General features: G+C 32.8%; 4 protein-coding genes across 5 annotated transcripts; 2 read left to right on the forward strand and 2 right to left on the reverse strand.

Annotated features, from left to right (window-relative positions):
• Positions 1 to 564: 564 nt before the first annotated feature.
• On the forward strand, positions 565 to 2,640 carry LOC122607722 (60S ribosomal protein L10-like). Its single transcript, XM_043780750.1, has 4 exons — positions 565 to 639; positions 1,313 to 1,814; positions 1,927 to 2,008; positions 2,403 to 2,640. Exons 1-4 carry the CDS (start codon positions 630 to 632, stop codon positions 2,469 to 2,471), a joined length of 663 nt encoding a protein of 220 aa, XP_043636685.1. The 5' UTR covers positions 565 to 629; the 3' UTR covers positions 2,472 to 2,640.
• Positions 2,641 to 3,321: 681 nt separating this feature from the next.
• LOC122609303 (putative B3 domain-containing protein At5g58280) lies at positions 3,322 to 6,087 on the reverse strand. Its single transcript, XM_043782355.1, has 9 exons — positions 6,010 to 6,087; positions 5,742 to 5,807; positions 5,552 to 5,647; positions 5,218 to 5,276; positions 5,116 to 5,141; positions 4,883 to 5,016; positions 4,418 to 4,624; positions 3,670 to 3,816; positions 3,322 to 3,411 (listed from the first exon to the last, which is right to left on the reverse strand). The coding sequence occupies exons 1-9, from the start codon at positions 6,085 to 6,087 to the stop codon at positions 3,322 to 3,324; spliced, it is 903 nt and encodes a 300-aa protein (XP_043638290.1).
• A 5,422-nt stretch (positions 6,088 to 11,509) lies between these two features.
• On the forward strand, positions 11,510 to 19,222 carry LOC122609304 (ABC transporter G family member 1-like). The gene is made up of 8 exons (XM_043782356.1): positions 11,510 to 11,825; positions 11,899 to 11,978; positions 12,145 to 12,612; positions 12,711 to 12,797; positions 12,893 to 13,006; positions 13,106 to 13,300; positions 14,042 to 14,723; positions 19,182 to 19,222. Exons 1-8 carry the CDS (start codon positions 11,510 to 11,512, stop codon positions 19,220 to 19,222), a joined length of 1,983 nt encoding a protein of 660 aa, XP_043638291.1.
• LOC122607952 (putative B3 domain-containing protein At5g58280) lies at positions 15,051 to 19,017 on the reverse strand. Of its 2 annotated transcripts, none has more exons than XM_043781035.1 (8): positions 18,945 to 19,017; positions 18,085 to 18,170; positions 17,544 to 17,609; positions 17,349 to 17,444; positions 16,856 to 16,911; positions 16,619 to 16,778; positions 15,917 to 16,123; positions 15,051 to 15,503 (listed from the first exon to the last, which is right to left on the reverse strand). In XM_043781035.1, exons 2-8 carry the CDS (start codon positions 18,160 to 18,162, stop codon positions 15,126 to 15,128), a joined length of 1,041 nt encoding a protein of 346 aa, XP_043636970.1. In that variant the 5' UTR covers positions 18,163 to 18,170; positions 18,945 to 19,017; the 3' UTR covers positions 15,051 to 15,125. The 2 variants fall into 2 exon arrangements, with proteins under 2 accessions (XP_043636970.1, XP_043636971.1); XM_043781036.1 differs by having other exon boundaries at positions 18,085 to 18,189; positions 18,945 to 19,006.
• Positions 19,223 to 21,270: the final 2,048 nt, after the last annotated feature.

Raw genomic sequence — 21,270 nt, forward strand, 5'->3', positions numbered from 1 at the left:
AATTGGCATGGATAGAATGACAAAATGAAATATCAAGTATCAAGATAAGTATATAGTTATCTTCGTTCCGTTTTAATTTATAAAAATGTTCCTTTTTAATTATAAACATATGATAGAAAAATACCGACTCATGCTTTAAAAAAAATTTAGATCACATAGAAACTTTATGCAAACTCTTTTCCTATTTTAATAAAAGTCCTCCTCAGTGATATCATAAAACATTTGCAGCAGAATAATGATAAATTGATACCGCTTAATCTGAATACGTAATCATTTTATTTAAAGAAATTGAACACAAAAGCAACGTTTAATGAATCAGCATTTGACAAAAAATACCCCAAACAATTATAAAATGACAAACTTCCCCTTTATATCTACTCTCACCAAAACAGTCAAACAAACACCACCCAATTCAAAGTCGACCATTACCAATATGGGTTACACTTTACTTCTAGAAGCCCAAAACACGGCCCAAAATCAAACACGTCAATGACGCATACCCTTACGTAAGCCCATAAAGCCCAAAACTATCACTATATAACCACCATTTCTTCTTACCCTAATTCCTATTTAGGTTTTCTTTCATTCAACAAACTTCAGCAGCAGCCAAAACAAAAAAAAAATCAGCAATGGGAAGAAGTATGTTTTCTCTTCAATCACTTTATTATTATTCTTTATCAAAATATCCTTATATATATATATAATCTCTGTATCTATCGATTTGACTTTCGTTGACTAAATCTGTTATTATATTACGAGTATATATATAGATCTATTGATGATGATTTATGCCATAGCTACGTTATGATTTTCAGTTTGTTATTAAATCTATGTATTTATGTATATATATATATCTGTCAATATATGTATAGGTGTATATGTAATGGAAATGAAGTCTTATAGACTGATTATTATAAATTAATCTAAATAGTTGTTAATTTGAAGGCTGTTTATGTGATATTTTTGAAATAATTACAATGATTTTCGTATGTATATACATATATGTGTATATGTATATGTATATTTTAGCTGTATAATATGAACTTTAATAAACTGGTTTTAAGATATGCTAAATAATTGCTAGTTTGAAGGATGTTTGTTACTTTCTGTGATGTTTAAATAATTGTTTATATGCATGTATATATATATATGTATCTATATATGTATAGATATAGTTTTTATGATGAGTCTTTTTTACTCGCCTGTTGAAAGTAAATAGGTTTGTGTTATCTATTCAATGTTTTGTAATTTAAATATGGTGTGGAAAGTAATGATTTTTATTTGCTAAAATGTGATATTTTGCATTGTATAGGACCTGCTAGGTGTTATCGTCAGATTAAGAACAAGCCATATCCTAAGTCGCGATACTGTCGTGGTGTTCCCGATCCAAAAATTAGGATCTATGATGTTGGCATGAAGAAGAAGGGAGTTGATGAGTTCCCTTTCTGTGTTCATTTGGTCAGTTGGGAGAAGGAGAATGTGTCAAGTGAGGCACTTGAAGCTGCACGTATTGCATGTAACAAGTACATGACGAAGTTTGCGGGAAAAGATGCTTTCCATTTGAGGGTAAGAGTTCATCCTTTCCATGTGTTGCGTATCAACAAGATGTTGTCGTGTGCTGGGGCTGATAGGCTCCAAACTGGTATGAGGGGTGCTTTTGGCAAACCCCAAGGTGTGTGTGCTCGTGTTAGCATTGGTCAAGTCCTCCTTTCTGTTCGTTGCAAGGATACCAACAGCCCACATGCACAAGAGGCTCTACGTCGTGCTAAGTTCAAGTTCCCTGGTCGTCAAAAGATCATTGTCTCAAGGAAATGGTATAAAAACAAGTTTAACGCTTTATTAGTACTCTATTTTGACATACTAGTGTTAATACATATTATTTGTTTTTTGTGAACTAGTGCTTAATCTTTGTGATGTTCATTTCAGGGGATTCACCAAGTTTAGCCGAACAGATTATGTGCAATGGAAATCTGAGAACCGTATCATGAATGACGGAGTTAATGCTAAGGTATATTATCAATATTTCAACAATATGGAAACTATATTCTTTGTGATTGTTAGTTTGTTTAAGTTTAGCTAAGTGGTTTCTTCTTAGGACTTGTTTGAGTTTGGAGCTTTTTTGTCAAAAAAAGATTCTTTAACTTGTCATGTCAAAGGTTTTTAGTTTATGATGATCAATAAACCTCTAGTTACTCGTTGGTTTCATTACTGATGTTTACATAAAATAAAGAGTGATTCTTTTATCTAATTTTTACAATGGTCACTTTTTAAAATTTGTATGTTATTGTTGAGTAAAGCTTGCTTAATTTTATGAAATTTTAGTTGAAAGTGTCATGAAATTCTATGTGTTTCTGGTTTTTGCAACTTCAAAGCTAACATTGTTCACTTTTATTGTGCTACAGCTTCTTGGATGCCATGGACCCCTTGCCAATCGTCAGCCTGGAAGAGCTTTCTTGGATGCTGTTGCTTAATTGCAGTTTTTCATTGAAGACGTATTTGGGCTACACTCTTTTTAGTATTTCTGAACTCAGTTTTGTTGATGTTGGAGATTCATTGCTGTCTTGTATGTTCACTACATTTGACGGTTATTCCTTTATGTTTGGGTACCGCAATGAAAGACTCGTTTGTTATTAGACTTCATATCTCTGTTTTTATTGTTTGTTCTGTTTCATTGTGTGGCTGGTTTGTGATTTGTTTTAAAATAGTTTTTTCAGTTGACATTTTTTGGATCCTGCATTCATTTCAAATCACATTTTTTGTAAGTTAATTTTGGTTTTTAAAGCCCTAGTCATGTATTTATAAACCAGGTAGCCGTCAAAATGAAAATTTTGAGGACATTTAAAACATTAAAACATGTTTTTCATATTTATTTATATCCCTTCAAACATCATTCACTTGTCTAAAAAAATCAGTCCTAATTTTTATTTGTTTTTCGTATACTCAAATAATGATTCAAAGTTCAAAGTTAGCTATAGATTTTAACATTATTATTAGGAAAAAAAAAGTTAATTAGTGGACCACGCGTAGATTTATTTTAAGAAAATTGGTTTTATTTTTAATAGTGAAACTATGCTAAATGGCTAATTTTAGCTCACAATTAAATGCCAAACTTCTTTCTCAAATAGTCAACCAAAATCTGTTGTCACGTTGAAACATAACTTGTACAGTTATACTGTTGTTTCCTCCTTGACAACATCTACTAGGCTATACAAAAGCGTATACATTCCGTTACTTGGATTAGTCAAATGAACTTGAAGTCCAACTTCATTGGTAGAATTCCGTATGCCAACGATGCGACTCCTTCAAATTCATTTCTCAATTTCAGATCCTAGTAGAACGCCGAGTTCCTGTCACAACTTCAACTGACTTGTTTGGCCTTTTGCTTTGTGCACTTTTTTTTGCAATTGGTTTCTTCCCAATATCTGGAGGACTGTCTATTGTTTGTTTTTTGAGCTGCCTAGTTGGCCCTGAAGACTTTCTGGTTTCACAAACCGCTTTGTTGACATTAAACATATCATCTCGACCATCTGTTGCTGGACTGCTGTTCTTTGCAGTTAACTTCTTTGCATTTCCTGGTTCCTTATTTAGCTTATATGTTGGCCTAGAAGTCTTTTTGGTTTCAGCAGTTGCTTTGTCGACATTAGATACATGAGCACCCCTGTTATTTGCAGTCAGTTCCTTCCGATTTCCTGGGGTCTTTTTGAGCTTCTTTGCTGGCTTTGTAGTCTTTTTCTTGGTTTCAATAGCTTCTTTGTCAACATTGGACATAATATCATCATCTTGGCTTCCACCATCTGATAGTTTAACTATGTAAACCTGCAATAGCATCAAACGTGAGACTAGTTAATAGATTTATTAGACATGATATTATTACACAAGCTCAATCCATCCACCATCATAAAGTTTTAGTCTAAGGTCGTCATGAAAAGAAGGTCAATGTGGCAAAAAAGCCTTTTGCCTTTCCATCAAAAACTTAAAATATTCAAGCCTTTATCTAAATGAAATAATCCATAGTACATATCTGTTCCAATCAGTATCTGTGTGTTTTCCTTTGATCTGTACACGATGAAAGTCTCATATAGTTCTCAGAGAGTCAGAGGGGGAATCACACCTATCTCAATAAAGTGTATGTTTGGCCGATTGCGGATGATATAACAAGTAAGACACTTTAGGTGACCTTTTACCCATTCAATCAACTTGACCCATTTCTTAGCAAAACCTTTGAATGTACTAGCTTAACTCTTCAGAAATAAAAAAGAAAATCAAACCATCCAAGTATTTAAGCAAGTTGACTGATATTTCTGGCAGATGCAGAAGAAAGCTATTTTCTGGATCGATAACATAAATTAAAGCAACACCTGTATCTTTCAGGTTGACTGATTCAAACATAAAGAATTTGCACACGCAAATGATGTACCTTGAATCTTTTTTGTTCAATCAATTCAAAAACCAAAGCATCACCGTCTTCCAGTTTATGCTCCAATGCAAATGCTCTCCATCCAGAACTTAGTCCAGCCCTCTGGCCAATAAACACACATTCGTATTCATTGCCATCTTCATTTTCTAGCAACATCCTCACTGTAGACTTGGGAAGATGTGTATTGCAAAATGTCTCTGGTAACCCCTTCGGAAATGTGAAATCAACAAAAAAGAACAAATAGTTTGATTAGCTTGTACTTCATCGTCCCAAAATAAATGTCCACTTTTTAACTTTGACTTGTGACAAAAAGAATGTCAACTTCCAAATTCCCATTCTATACTTTGTTGCACATTTTAACAAAATTGCAGTCCTAAAAGTGTGTGTAGTTTGTAAGGGATAAATTGACATCTACCACTTTCTACAACTGTAAACACGAAATATCAGTTAATATTTGCCACTTACCAACCAAAAGCAATTGTAAACATGAGAACGGTCCATTGACAAAACAAAAGAAGGATGTTCAGACTGCAAATTGATCCTAAGTTTCTCTGCGGACTCCATTGCTTGAACCCTGTCTTCATATGAGGCCAATCTGACTCCTTCCACTGGTCTGGGATGTTCAGACTGCAAATTTCTCCGAAGTTTCTCTTCCGAATTTATTGCTTGAACCCTGTCTTCATATGAGGCCAACCCGCCTTCTTCCACTGGTCTTACTAGATAACTGAAAATGAATATCATTGTTATGGACCATAATGGATTGTGTACTTTAGGTAACGTTCATTATAAACTGTCAAAACCTTTCAGCCAATGATTTGAATTTTGATCTTCTTCTCACAGTTGAAAAGCGTACATTAACCTGTACAAACAAAATGCTTAGAATAAGTCATACCGAAGATGCATTGGTTAAATACTTCAGTGGTCATTGAATCCTCTAGTTTATCGAGTGATGTTATTAAGCATAGCAGATTTCATTCATTTAGTATGATCAGATTTCACTAAAGTTGTGCTATGCTTTCCTATTAGAATACCTGCAAAGAAAATCAAAATGTGCGTACCCTTTCCTATCAAACTTGATGCTAAACGTTTTCACGAGACAATTATTAAGTATTGATGCTAATTTGCAAAACTTGCCTCATCTTGGTATGTCACAATGGGGTTACGTGTACGTGTTGAACGCCTTGGTTCTGTTACTGGCGCATTCCTTAGTTTTGGTTTCGCTTCACATTGCTGCTTAAATGAACAAAAAAGTGTCTCATTATTTGCACGTACGTTGTCATTAAATTTGACCACTAACCGTAGGAAACACATAAAAAGATCTAACCTTGGATTTCTTATCAGAATTTGAAAGAGCTGATAGGCTTTTAGAAATATTCAAGATCCCCAGATCCTTCAAAACAATAAGCATAAAAAGATCATATTTAACACAAATTGAAACTCAACATACTAATGAGCAACTTAAAATTTGGATAGAGAAGCACTATTTAGACAAGTAGACATGCATGAATACAATATTCATATGTGCCTGAGAAAGCAGTATTACAAAATCATCCATCAGGTCAACTATAACTATAAGAACAAAGGTCAAATACCTCGAATCTCTTTTTGTTCTCAAGTAGTTGTCGCTTACGAGCCTCTTCATAGCTGTTGGATGTGATCTCCTCACCCATCAGATCACCTGTTGCTATGACAAAACGACTATAAAGAAATTTGCTGTATAAAATTTTAGGAAAGAACCCGATTCATTCAAATAAAAACGACACATTTAGAGTACCCAAATTATACTTGTTATTTAGCTCAAATGCCAATCTGCCTCACCATATTCAAAATAACTAACCACACAATAAAAGTGTAAAATCCCTTGACATAACTTGATCAATAAACCCAGAAAATATTAACAAAACCGTATACATGCATGTTCTAGAGTGCATTTTATACCATTTTAGAATGGACCATAAATACAAAATATATATTAACAAAACCGTAAATATGTATAGATTAGGGAGAGCTTGAAAATGAAACATACCAGCTTATTAAATTGTGATGGACTAATGGAATTAGAAGAGACTATGCATACATGATACATACACTGTGTTTGTGTAATCAAGAAAGTTTAAATTGTGAAATGGCGGTGAAATAGCTTTAACATTTAAATTTTTGAAGTTTTAGTCCATGATTTGTTTGTGGTCATGATGATGATATGACACTATATTACTATTGATCCCTGTAGACTCTGTAGTTAGAAATAGGACTAAGATTATATTGTGGGTACGTGTCAATAAAGCAAAACTTTGAATCAAGTTTCTACATATTTTGATGTAAAATATTTTTTTAATAATTTCGGTACATGCATGGTATAAATAGTTTTTTTGAATTTTGTTTTTATAAATTTGAATGTGAATTTAGAGGTATTATATCAACTTTATTGAATAAAATTTTTATATTCATATTATATCAACTTGATTATTTTAATATAGATTTAAATAATATGGTTAATTATAACAAAAGCTAGCTAGTAGATGATTTTTCAAAAACTTTATTAAAAAAAAATCAATATGGTGCAAACTTTAAAGATCTCAACAAACTTGTTACAATTAAGCACTTTTCACATATGAAATTAATAAACTTACGCTATTTATTTTATAAATAAGCAAGTTATATAAATGATGAATAGTGTGACACCAAATATGATGTATATATAATGGGTGAATAAATAAAGTTATGTCATTTTGGTGCTTTGGTTAAACAAGGATTGCACCAAAATATTTTACCATATTAGTAATTTGATACAATGATACATACACTGAAGATGTCTTAAGATTGATAGGATATGCACACAAGGATATATATATGTTTCAAAGGGTCTTGCAAATGTTAATACTACTATAAAGAAAAGGCTTTTTACGCTATTAAAATGTATTTTTATATACGGTATTTTTCATATAAAATAGTAATGTTACTGATTCCTACCTCCTTTTGACACGGTCGTATAAGAAGTCTCTTTTAACACGGTTAAAAAAACCATGTTTGAATGTTGGCTATTTTAACAAGGTTTTGTTATTACCGGTGTATGATTTAAAGTATCTCGTAGTCAACAATATGTCAAATTGTCAATATTGAATCATATATACGTACAATCCTTAACACCTTATTGAATCATATATTAGTATATACAATCGTAACAAAGAGTTGGACCTAAAGTTGTTTTGGACTAATAACTTCTAGATTTTTGAACCTGCCTCTACCTAGTGTTATTTGAATGCCTTTATACATCGTTTTCGAAATGTCACATCACATGCTCACGTACTCATGGTCACAATTCATAACATATAACAAATTAATTAAAACCCTCTTTTACCCTTTGTCAAACAAACGCCTGCCAAGTATGTTTTGTTTTCATTATGTGACCGAGAAGGATTATAAAGCAAAGAACCGACCATAAAAAGGTCGAAAACGTTATCATCCATCGAACCACAAAGTCAAGGTATAAATTTCGGTCCTTTTTCTTCTATTCTCGACTTGTACTTGTTTTTTTTTTTAAATTCGTTTTTGTTTTTAATTGGTTTTGTTTAATTTGTTTTTTTAATTAATTTCGGTCCTTTTATAAAAAATTGCTAAAATGTTTTTGTTTGTGTAAAAAGGTTCGGATGCATGTGTGAACATTGATCTTAACGAGTTTACCGAGGACGAGCCGGTGTTCCAAGAGCGCACGCCCGGGAGAGACGCGGCTAGGAGAGCCGCGCAGGGGGGTCGTCGAGTTCGTACAACAAGGAAAAAGGGGTGGTTAGGTACCCAGACACATTTGATAGTGTCTCGGTGAAATTGGATGAGTTGTTTGAGGCGAGTAAGGAGCATGCGGATATGGGCAAGAAAAAGATGGAGTTGGGGGAAAAGAAATTTCAAGCAAAAAATGACCAAATCAAGCTAACGGAGTTGAAAGTGTTGACAACCGACTATAGTCATATTGGTGAACCCGAAAGATCAATCATGGAGAAGGTGCAACGAGCCATTAGGGAGAAATATCGTTATATGTAGGTTGTTATGTTTTAATCTCGTGTTATGATGTCTTTTTTCGTAGTTTGTTATGTTGTCTTTTTATACGGAGTATTTCTTTGAACTATGTTATGTTGTCTTATAAACTGTGTTGTTTAATTTAGTTGTGTGTTTTGTATTATACTCAATAATATAAATAGTTATGTAATTTAGTAAAAGTGGTTGTGTAAAATGTTTAAAAGAACGAGTAAAAGGTAAAAATTAAAAAATAAAATAAAATAAGGAGGTGACACTTGCAAGAGTCTCCCCACTTGCAAGTAGCCTCACTCCCCGATTTTGGAGAGGATACCCACTTGGTGACATGGCACCACATGGCGCAAGTTCCTTCCTTCATGGGTGGCCTCAATCCTGTTAACCTCAATAGTGTCATGTTTACCACCAAACTTCTCTTTTAAATATAGGATAGATTATATTTTATTATTATTTATTATCTATTAATTTAGGAAACTTATACCTTACGTAGATTTCTTGATTAATGTTTTAATAGTGCAATATCATTGTCATACACTCATACACTTTATTTATATTTTACAGTAGTAGTTTTATGAAATATTTCAGATATGCCTCTTATCTAAAAGTTATTTATTCGACAGGCAAAAACAAAAGAATAGAAAACTTGAACAAGAGTTTATAAAGTCTAAAACCGGGGCTTTACGTATCCAGGTTATTAGCGAAAACATTTACAGTTATGCTATTATATTTCATTATTGACTCGTTCTTGTAGAGGCCAACTTTTGATGCTTAAGCCAGCCAGCCAGGGCTCGAGATTTTTTCACATTCTCGAAGAGGACACTCTTAGATAAGTTCTCTGGGCTCGGGCTCTAAACGAGTAAATCGAGCTTGAAACTTAGTCATCATAAAAAGAACTTAAAAAAAGACAAACGAGCGACAAACACTCAAACATAATGAATTACTCGAGTTTGAGCTCCATCGATCGGAGTTTTGAAAAGTGGTTTGAGCTTGAAATGAGCTCGATACTAGTTATTAATAAACGAATTTGATACTTTTATCTTACAAACTTCGACGTCTATAATATTATAATATTATGTGCTATAGAGTTTTCTTGTTGGAGTTCGTTTTCTTGCGGCAGACTAAAAAAAGATATATATGTATTTTATTTACTTATTATTGTTATTATTTTATTTCTTGTTGGAGTTCGTATATGGAGATTTAGGGATGGTTGTGTTTGAGATTTCAAAATATATTTTGTGTTTTAAAACTGTGCTTTGAAAAAACATGTATATATATGTATCTTTAAAATTGGGTTTTCATAGTTAATACTCACTTTTTAATCCAAACACTTTTTTAGATTATTTATGTTTTACAAACGCAATAATCAAATAATCACTTTAAAACGTAATCTCAAACACCTTGCTATACTAGCTTTTGATAAGTACAACCCTCCAAAAGAATTGGACTCTAAAAATTATTTTATTCGCTTTCCAACAAGTACACTAGCTTTTAATTTTGTTCTATTAGAGCATTAATAAGAATATGTGAAAACCCATATGTGAAATGACTAGGCGAGAAAGTAAATAGTACGTTGTGGATGGTAGGTGAAAGTTTGTTAAGGGCCAAAATGGTGTATGTGAAAAAAAAATTACCAAAATGGTGTATTTTTAAAAATATTTACTAAAATGATGTTTTTCTAAAAATTATTACCAAAATGATGTTTTTGTAAGTTTTGTATAATTTTGCTTAAAAACTAAATTTTACTTATTTTATTATTTTTACTAGACCATTAAAACTCAAAACCTTGAAACCAAATTAAAATATATCTATTAATCTATCAACTCTATGGTGTATGCGAATTTTACTGATTTGTGAGGTATAGTGGGGTATTAAATTTAAATGTGAATAGTTAAAGAGAAAAAAAGAATGAATAAATGATGTTGATGTGGAAAAAAAATCCATATATATATATATATAATATATAGATTAAAAGGTGAACGATTAAGGATGGTCACCATTAATGATTTTATTATTATCATCTTAATATATACTATAAGACAGTTGAACTAATGACCAATTAACCAATCACATCGTTCGATTTCATCAAATTGACTTTTGATGATGTCATCATTTAGATAAACTATAAATTAAAAATCCTAATAATCATTATCCAAATATATGATTATATTAATATTTATATTAATTTGTAGAAAAAGTCTCATTAATTTACGCTTTTTTGTTTTCCATCAATAATTTACACTTTTTATCCCTGGATACTTAATTTATATTTATTTTTAGTCATCAACTGGAGAGAATTTTTTAAAATTTACAATCATTTAATTAAATAAAAAAAAAATTAACATATGAAATGTTTTCTACAAAAAAATATTTATTTGAAAACCTCATGACTTATTAACAAATATTAGAAGAGTCCTAATTGTTATCAAAAAATATAAAAACAATTCTTATTATTATTGAACAAGTGATTGAAAATAAACATATGCGTGTTATGAACGTGCATCATGATTAAATACATATACTTGAATGTCAAGTTCGAGATCACGAATATGTTTATATTTTAATTCTTAATTATTTTTTCTAATAATATCATATTATGAGTACATCTGTTTCAAAATATATTATAATGGAGAAATTATTATATATATCATGTGTCTTGTGAAATGACTACGGCAAACAATTCCATCAATATGTCTAGGCTAATAATTACAGTGAGAAACCTATGATTATTGTACTACAACTTGCAAAATATAACACTTAAAACCGTGTTTTTTTTAAAATTGTAAGCTTTTATGACTTAAATGTATGAAAATTTAATATTGTTAATATCGTAAATCCTGTGTCCAGTGTTGGACACGGGTCTAAAATCTAGTTGACTTCTAACTATGTGTCATCATTTTTATCCTCGTACGTAACATAGCATTAGACCAATTTATTGTTATTAATAATTAGTTTTTATTTTATGTATACATATATTTTATAACAACTTAGGATAGGATCGATAAAACAATTTATATTTTACGAGTAATAATTAGTAGTACTCAGAATGTGTACGTGAGTGTGTGTAACATGGAACCTACTGCTTATTCATTGTCAATGGCAATACAGAATCCTCGGGAGGTGCAGATCACTACATTTCATGCACCATCATGTCCAAACTTAGCAAAATCTAATGCTTTAACTAGCAGTCAAGTTCAGACTGAAGCCATAATTAATGATGATGGTGTGTCTTTAACATGGAAAGACCTGTGGGTTACTATCATGGATGGAAAACCCGGCCGGTTCATACTCCAAGGGGTAACAGGTTATGCTAGGCCAGGGGAGATTCTAGCTATCATGGGTCCTTCTGGTTCGGGCAAATCAACCCTCCTTGATGCCTTAGCAGGTAAATCAGCATTTGTTTTCATTAAATTTGTATATAAGTTATTCTAAAGTAGTAATTGATATATCTGATGCAGGGAGACTCAACTCGAATGTTAGGCAGAGTGGTGATATTTTGATAAATGGATTCAAGAAAAGACTAGCATATGGAACATCGGTGAGTTATCACAATTATTACATATGTATAGTAGGAAAATATATACAAGTACATTTTGTTAAGAGAATAGGGTGTCAAAAGATGAAAAATATCAAATTGGGCTAACCGATTATGTATATGGCGTACATTCATTCATAACTGAATTCTGAATATTGGATACACGTAGGCTTATGTAACTCAAGACGATACACTCATTACAACACTTACTGTCCGAGAAAGTGTCTACTATTCGGCACAGCTCCAGCTACCAAATTCCATGTCAAAGGCCGAGAAAAAGGAGAGAGCTGACTTGACCATAAGAGAGATGGGCCTTCAGGATTCTATGGACACGAGGATTGGAGGAGGTTGGGGAGCTAAAGGCCTAAGTGGAGGCCAAAAAAGACGAGTTAGCATCTGTATTGAGATCATAACTCGTCCTAAGCTTCTTTTCCTTGATGAACCGACGAGTGGCCTTGATAGTGCCGCCTCATACTATGTGATGAGCAGGATTGCAAGGCTTGATCATCACCAAGGCAGGACCATCATTGCATCCATACACCAGCCCGGCAACGAAGTGTTTGGGCTTTTTCATAATCTTTGCCTACTTTCTTGTGGTAAAACAGTTTATTTTGGGAACACGAGCTCTGCAAATGAAGTAAACTGAACAAACACTACTCTTTTTTATTTGGTTTTCTTTAGTAGAACACGAATTCATTTGGATAATCAACTAATTATTTATCTTGTTTGATGCAGTTTTTTGCTTCAAATGGCTTCCCTTGTCCCACTTTCCAGAATCCATCAGATCACTTTCTTAAAACAATAAACAAGGATTTCGATGAGGTTAAAATCTATGACAAACACGTATGGTTTTTACACTATCTATTAATTTATTGTATGTGATTCAAAGATCAATATATTGTTGTTGAATCTTATAGGATATGGAAGGTTCAACCAGAACTGAGGAAGTGATTACTATCTTAACAAATTCATACGAGTCATCTACAGCCTGTGAAGAAGTTAACAACAGAGTTTCTGAAATATGCAAGAAGGTAATTAAGCTAATTAAGATACTTATCGTTGAGCGATCAAATGAATGATTGGAAAAACTATAGATGTATGAAGATTAATAATTTCATGGAATTTTTCAGGGAGATGGAACAGTTGAGACAAAGAAAGACCGTGCTAGTTTCTCAACTCAATGCCTTGTACTCAGCAGGCGGTCTTTCATCAATATGTATCGAGATCTTGGATACTACTGGCTGCGTTTTGCTATTTATCTAGCATTGTCCTTATGTCTTGGAACACTCTTCTATGATATTGGCTTAAGTTCCTCCTCCATTCAGGTTAAAACATTACTTTATATATATGTGTGTGTGTGTGTGGTGGGGGGGGGGGGGGGGGGGGGGGATTTCAGTATTTCACCCAACCTAGGTGTGTGACAGCACCACCTTCACTTTTCCCATATATATATATATATAAGTGAATATGAGCTGTTATGCACCCAATTTTGGTGAAAAACCCCTCACATACCAATATTTTAATATTTTGAATAAATGTTTGGCCCCATGATTTTTATGGTTTAAAAAAAGGTACGTGAGGGTTTTTCACTCAACTTAGGTGCCTAATAGACTCATATTCCCTTCCCCTTATATATATATATCATATATATCATTTTGAACTGCAATGAATAGATAGATATCAAGATGTGAACTGTTGGATTATTGTCCTTGGGATGTAGCCCAACTGGACATTTAATGCCCCTTATGTCTTTCAGCCAAATGTTGATCTCGTGTTCGAAACCTTTGAAAGGCATATTGGCAAATCCTTGTTAATGAGGTGGGGCATGGGGGTTTTCTCTAGCCTTTAGCTAGTTTCCTCCAGAACGGTAGGGAACTTCCACCGCCAGTCATGCCCTCGGATTGATTGTGCTGGTGACGTGGTCGATCTCTACCGGACAATGAAGAGGCATGCCGCTAAGTCCAATCACCACTGCTGTTCAAAAAAAAAGAACTGTTGGATTATTGATCTAATTATTTATGAAAATTGCTCTGAATTAATCTGTATATATGTACTCAACTATGCAGGCTAGAAGCTCCGTGTTGATGTTTGTGGCCACATTTTTAACATTTATGACCATTGGTGGATTTCCCTCATTCGTAGAGGATATGAAAGTTTTTGAGTATGAACGATTAAATGGGCATTATTCAGTTGGAGCTTTTGTGATTGCCAACACATTATCTTCAACACCATTTTTGCTACTAGTTTCTGTGATTCCGGCAGTATTAACGTATTACCTCCCAGGACTGCGTGAAGGATTTAATCACTTTGTATACTTCACAGTCGTAGTCTTTTCATGTATGTTGCTAGTTGAGAGCTTAATGATGGTTGTAGCAAGTCTTATACCCAATTACTTAATGGGAATCATTGTAGGCGCTGGGATCCAAGGTGTTATGTTGTTGGCTGGTGGATTTTTTCGCTTACCAAATGATTTACCGAAACCATTCTGGAGATACCCAATGTTCTACATTGCATTTCATAGGTATGTATATCAAGGATTCTACAAGAACGAGTTTAAAGGACAGGTATATATATATAGCCAAGGAGGTGTGAGACAAATCGTGTATGGGGAGGATATATTAAAAGAGAAATGGCAGGTTGAAATGGGTCACTCAAAGTGGACTGATTTGGCAATCCTATTAGGGATGGTGGTGATTTATAGGCTTATATTTTGGCTTATAATCAAGATGGTTGAGAAGATCAAATCTCGTATGAAGGGCTAAGCTTGCGTTTCTTGTTCCAACGAATGAGCAAATGATGGTGAATGATCGTCTCATACATTCCCATTAAGTATGTCATCATCTTTGTAACATGGTAAATAAAGTTATGTGGCCTTCTGTGGGAGTATATAGATATCCATTTGATTTGTACGGTTTTATGGATCTTTTTGCAACATAAACATATATACCTTATACATAACATCCTTACATAGATAAATAGTTCGTGAAAATTTGTTGTCATGTTGAAAACATAGGTTGAAATGCTAACTAAAAATCACGAACTCCTGTTATAACCTCCATGACAACATCTACTAGATATAGACCATCAAAAATGTCTATTATTACTTAGCTCCATAAGCTTAATGTTTCTACACTTTTCCAAATTCATTTCTCAATTTCGGTTCCTGGTAGAACGCCGAGTTCCTGTCACAGCTTCCTCTGGCTTGTTTAGTTTCCTGCTTTCACCACTCTTTTTTGCAGTTGGTTTCTTCCCATTTTCTGCTGGACTGTTGATTTCCTTTTTGAGCTTCTTAGTTGGCATTGAAGGCTTCTTGGTTTCCTCAGCTTCATTGTCGACATTGGACATATCATCCTCTTCTTCCTCTTGATTTAGTGTGCTGTTTTTTGAAGCCGGTTTCTTCCCAATTTCTATTGTCTTTTTGAGCTTCTTTGTTGGCCTTGAAGTCTTTTTGGTTTCAACAGCTTCTTCATCAACACTATCAACATAATCAACTTGACTACCACAATCTGATGCTTTAACTATGTAAATCTGCAGTAGCATCAAACCTAGCTTAGAAAAGGTAGAAGAATGCCTGTGGTTGGGTGACACTGGAATACAAGTCAGAAAATAACTGACAAAAATCCTTACTGGGTGCAAAATCGCCCCCAGTTAAACTTACCAGTGGTTGGGAGCCTAGTGGGGTTTTTCCCTTGGGATGTCTATTCAGTGAAGATGTACCAAGGCCCAGTTTAGACAACCGACTACCCATGCTGGCTAGGCTCTGACCATGTTATGGTAGGGGTCGTTGCCTTAATAAAAAACCATGCCATTCCAAAATGACACAGATATTCACATTCGAGAAATGATTTGCCACAAGTCAAACAATGAATTGAGTAGGTCTATTATTAGGCCTATGAATTAGGTCACTTAATCTTTTCAGTTCACATACTCAAATAACATACCTTGAATCTAGTTTGTTCAACCAATTCAAACACCAAAGCATCACCATCGTCTAGTTTATGTTCTAATGCAAAGGCTCTCCATCCGCCACTTAATCCAGTTCTCCCACTAATAAACACAGAGTCATATTCATTGCCTTCCTCATCTTCTAGCATGATATTCACAGTAGACTTGGGAAGATGCTTCCTGCAGAATGGCTGAGGTAGACCCTTCAAACAGGTAACCAAAAAGGCAGACAAAGTTAAAATTAGGTTTCATATGAGTAATTAACCAAGATTCGAGACTATATCTTAACACATATAAGATTTGCACAAACTTTGTTCATTTGGTATGTAAAAAGTATTTATATATAAATAAGCATCCAGAAATACAAACGAATTACATATAAGTTTCTCTCTGTTACGATCAGTTACCAAACTTTCCCTTTGGGTTAGTGAAATAGGTCTAACATATCGATCTCTACACATTCAAAGTGTAGACAAGCTTACAATAAGTATTTTTCTCAAGAATTATAAGTATGAAAAACATTATGAGCTTTTAGGTTAGTTTGTAATTACAATTGTTAACAACTTAGCATACTTCCACTGTGTTATGCATTACCTTATATTATGTAGGAAAAAATGTGTAAATTGCATGTTTGTTGTAGAATTCTAGTTAAGTTAGATGATAGTTTCCAGAATAACACAGTTAATATGGCCACTTACCAGCCAAAAGCAACTGTAAACATGAGAACGGACCATTGACTTCACAAAAGAGGGATATTCAGACTGCAGATTGCTTTGAAGTTTCTCAGCGAACTTCATTGCTCGAACCCTATCTTCATATGATGCCATTTTGACTTCTTCCAGCGGTCTCGCAAGATAGCTGAAAATGTAATGATCATAAGCCATAATGATTTATGTGGCACAGAAAAATTATAACTTCATTATATGCTTTTGAACCTTGCCCATGATGAACTGGATTTTGATCTCCTGATGCGTGGGAGGCCAATATCAACCTGTAAAAACAAAAAGTTTTTAGAAAAACAAGTCATGCCTTTATCGTATTTAAGTTGCATGAAAGACATATGAAGATCAAGACTTCTCATCATGAGTAAAATCATATGGCTTCTTGAATGATGTGGGAACCAACAGGTATGATCAGATTTGTTCATCGTTACTTGAGATAATGCAATCATGTTCCAATAATGACTTGTAGAAAAATTTCTATATCTTGAACGCTTTGGAAATAGAATGTAGAAGAGATATAAGAATGTGAATAATAATATGATTATGGTTGATTATAAGAAGTTATGACCGAACACTTGTATATTGCAAATCAGCAGAATAATTATCATGTTGTGTTTTCCTATTATATCTGCAAAGGCAATTCGAACGTTTCCTACAAAACATAACAAAACTTGTGATTCACTAGACGAACTGATGGTGAACGTACCTCATCTTGGTATGTCACAATGGGGTTACGTGCACGTGTTGAACGCCTTGGTTCTATTATTTCGGCATTCCTTATTTTTGGTTTCACTTCACGTTGCTGCTTGAATGAAACAAAAAAAAAATATATTATTAGAGTCATAGATGCTCAGACTATAGGCATGGAAGTTGACATAAACGTGAGGACAATACACACTACCTTGAACTTCTTCTCAGAATTTGAGATATCTGACAGAGTTTTAGAAATCTTCAAGATTCCAAGATCCTTTGAAGACAAACGATAAGCACAAGAACATTGTATATCAATCTTAACTTAGCATATAGAAGTATCAAAAATCTCATTTCGTTCAACATAGTTACAAATGAAACGGCTAGCTGTATTTAGGGAGTAAGCAATGACAAAAATAATGATAAATGATAGTCGCTTTAAATTTGAAGTCACCAATTTTAGTTATAACTCAAGTTCTCTTAAATTGGTGCTTCTTTACTTTGTTCTCAAATTTCTTGCGCTATTTGTCAATTATTAGTCTTGATTTAATCTATCTTGGATTCTCCTACTCCACATGTAAGGCAATGATAATACACACTCCCATTCCGTTAAAATCTCATTTTTTTTATCCTGAATACAAGCCAAACACCCCCCTCAGATATGATGCATCTATCCTATGTATGTGCTTGAATGGTACAGTTTCACAATATTTTTTATGAATACAAATTCCTTAAAAAAGAACATCAAATACCTCAAATTTCTTTTTGTTATCAAGTAGTTGTCTATTACGAGCCTCTTCATAACTGTTGGATGTGATCACCTCGGCCATCAAATTACCTATTTTGATCGCGAAAGGCTTCAATACCATAAGATTGTGAAGGTTAAAAGTGTATCAATTACATATAGAAAGTACCCAAATTTTGACCATACCTACATACACCAAACTCACATTCACCTTCACACACTTGTATACTTATTTCACCTTCATTAACTAAACTCCACAGTCGCGCTTCCCACAAAAAATGAAACTTTTGACTCCAAACTTGACAAAATAAAAGTCTTTTTAACCATTTACCAGTCACTCAAATAAGAAAAAATTAAAACTTGTGAAAACTAGATATTTACTTGATTAGCAATAGTAATTAAGCTCTGTTAAACTACTAAAATCGATCGTTTTATAAATCCAAGATAAGATTCAAAGTACTAACAAAAACTGTAAAACCCCGAAAAAGGTTAGAACTTTCATTAACCACACGTCAAGAGACAACTGCCGAGTCGTACTTTCTTCTAACAAAAAATTATGCTTCTGTAGTATACATAACAAATCCAGATACTAAAACTAAAATTAATATAGACAAACCCTTTATATCATAATGGTGAATCCTAATTAACAGCCAAATATACTAATACAGAATCAGACTACATAATTTTTTTTGGTTAAGGGTTTTGAAAGAAAACAAAATCAATAATACAATAATACTCTAGCAATTTTATAGAAAGTCGTGTAATCGATATACAATAAATCAATAAATAATAATATTACTAAGTTATCATACATAATTGATAATGTTATGAGAATACATATTGTATTATATATGTATAAGAGTGTACCGGAAATGCATCAGTTTGGCAATGCAATGGTGTGAAGGTAAACAGACAGACGGACAGACAGATTGTGTGTATATGTTTGATTTGTTTAATGTAAAAGATTAGAGTTTGAATTTTGAAAAGGCGGTCAAATACATTGACTTAATGTTTTATTTTTAGTCCTTGATATATACTAATGATGACACCATTGGTCCTTGTAGTTATCAAATATATGTCCCAAAGGCCCAAATGTATTACTAGTATTATCTAGTTGGATTTCCCTTTTTCACGTACACTTATGAAGATCTTCATTAGTGTTGTAATTTTCTTCATTTAAAAGCTGTCAGTAATACATTATTCATACAAAATAGTACTCCGTATTTCACAAATGAAAAATATAGACACACTAAAGTAAGCAAAGTCAAAATCTTAGATATAATATTTTTTTTTTTTTTAACAAACTTTTAACTGAAAATAAATTGGTAGCTATAATAGAATTCATAAAGAATTTACTATCTCAATATAATAACAAAAAGTATGGCTATGCATGTTAAAAAAATCCATAAAACTGTCATTATCAAAACTTATTTTAACAATCTTATTAGACAAAAGAAAAAATGAAACATAATTTGAAGCATATATTGTTTAGCATTATTTGTTGGGATACCTTTGCAATATCCAATCCAAATCCCAGAAAAATAGACTAATCCAATACATTCTTACAACTTAAAAGCATAGCCACCTGTATTGGTAGTCCATGACTTTTATAGAATTCCAAACTTCTATTAATTTTTACTACTACTTGTGGGTTAACTGGTTAAGTACTTAAGTTGTTACTTGCTACATATGCTACACTCATTAAAAGACTTTTGCATTGATATTACACAAGTTCCGTCAAACAATCTTGCACTCAATAATCTTAAATGGTAATAAAAAAAAAAGTTTTTTAAAAAAAAAAAGAAGAAGAAGAAGAGAGATTTATTGAAATTTTAACTATTAATAACTTATTAACTTGATATCTGTATATTTTTTTAGTTTACACAATCTTGGTGATTTGTTCCATAATTTTGTCATCTTAAAATGGTTGATTTGACTATTTTATCTTTCACCGTGACAATAAGATGGAGTTTAATAACTTAGATTTTTTTGAACATTCAGTCGGGAAAAAATATCACAGGAAGTGAGGAATCTTATCGTATAATGGTAAAATTTTGTACGTATCCTAAACAACAAGAATTAAACCACGAGCCGTTACAAGTAATCAGACGAAAAACCCAAATCTTGTCATCCCTGAATAATTATTATCTTTTACACAATGATGAAAATATACGCAAAATATTTCATTTATCAGTTTGTTCATGATGGTTTTTCATCTAAAGTTATTGATTTGCGTATAAAGTTACTTATCTTTTGTAAAACAATGTAAGAAAACAAATACAATAAAGCAAGTGAAGATTATAGAATAAATCACTCTTATAAAGCAACATTATGTGGCTAGCTTGCGTATGGCAAATTTTATTTTCAAGTCCAAAAATAAGAAAAAATGTTACTTTCAATGTGATCTTTTTTGTGTCAAATTGACTTCATTCAAATTTGCAACTTCAATATCTATGCTCCATCTTCTCTCTTTCTTGGTAATTTGTAATATACCTACATCCACAAAATACAAACATAGAAAATGAGAAAAGATGTAATAAAAACATTCATTTATTTTGTACCAATGTATACTGTATAGTACATAACAAACATATCATTGTGTGTATTTCGCACAGTTTACCCACCATTGTCGGCAACGGTTGTTTTTGGGCAATTAGAGAAAAAAAACAAGGGGGGGCTCATTTGTGTAAAAAATAAGGTACGAAAGAGAGATGAGATGTACATAATCACTAATCATTCATGGAATGACAGATTTCTCTAGTATGCAAATAATGAATCAAAATCTCATTCCCAATTTTTGGCTTAGCTGTGTATTATTCATATTCTTTGGGAGATAATAATTAAAAAGCATTTATGGGTCAACCAAACTCGACCGGTTACCCCAAAGCCTAGTCCTCCGCGCTTTGGCTCTTTTTACCACCCTAGTGGCCAGGTTAGGATCCTGGGCCAAATGCCCAAATCTATCAATTATCAACATTTCTTTAAAAAATGTGTATTGGTAATTTGTGACACAATCATATTTCTCCATCAGTTTGTACACCTTATTAATACACATTTACAAATACCAACAATTATTTACACATTGCAAAAAAAACTTAAACAAATGTATATATATGTGTAAATAGAGAGGGTGAATATAGAGTTACGAGTAGGTGCCAAAGAGAGGGCCAAGAAGGAGAATGGTGTTGAGCCA

This window comes from Erigeron canadensis, chromosome 7, assembly GCF_010389155.1.
Source record: "Erigeron canadensis isolate Cc75 chromosome 7, C_canadensis_v1, whole genome shotgun sequence".
Lineage (NCBI taxonomy): Eukaryota > Viridiplantae > Streptophyta > Magnoliopsida > Asterales > Asteraceae > Erigeron > Erigeron canadensis.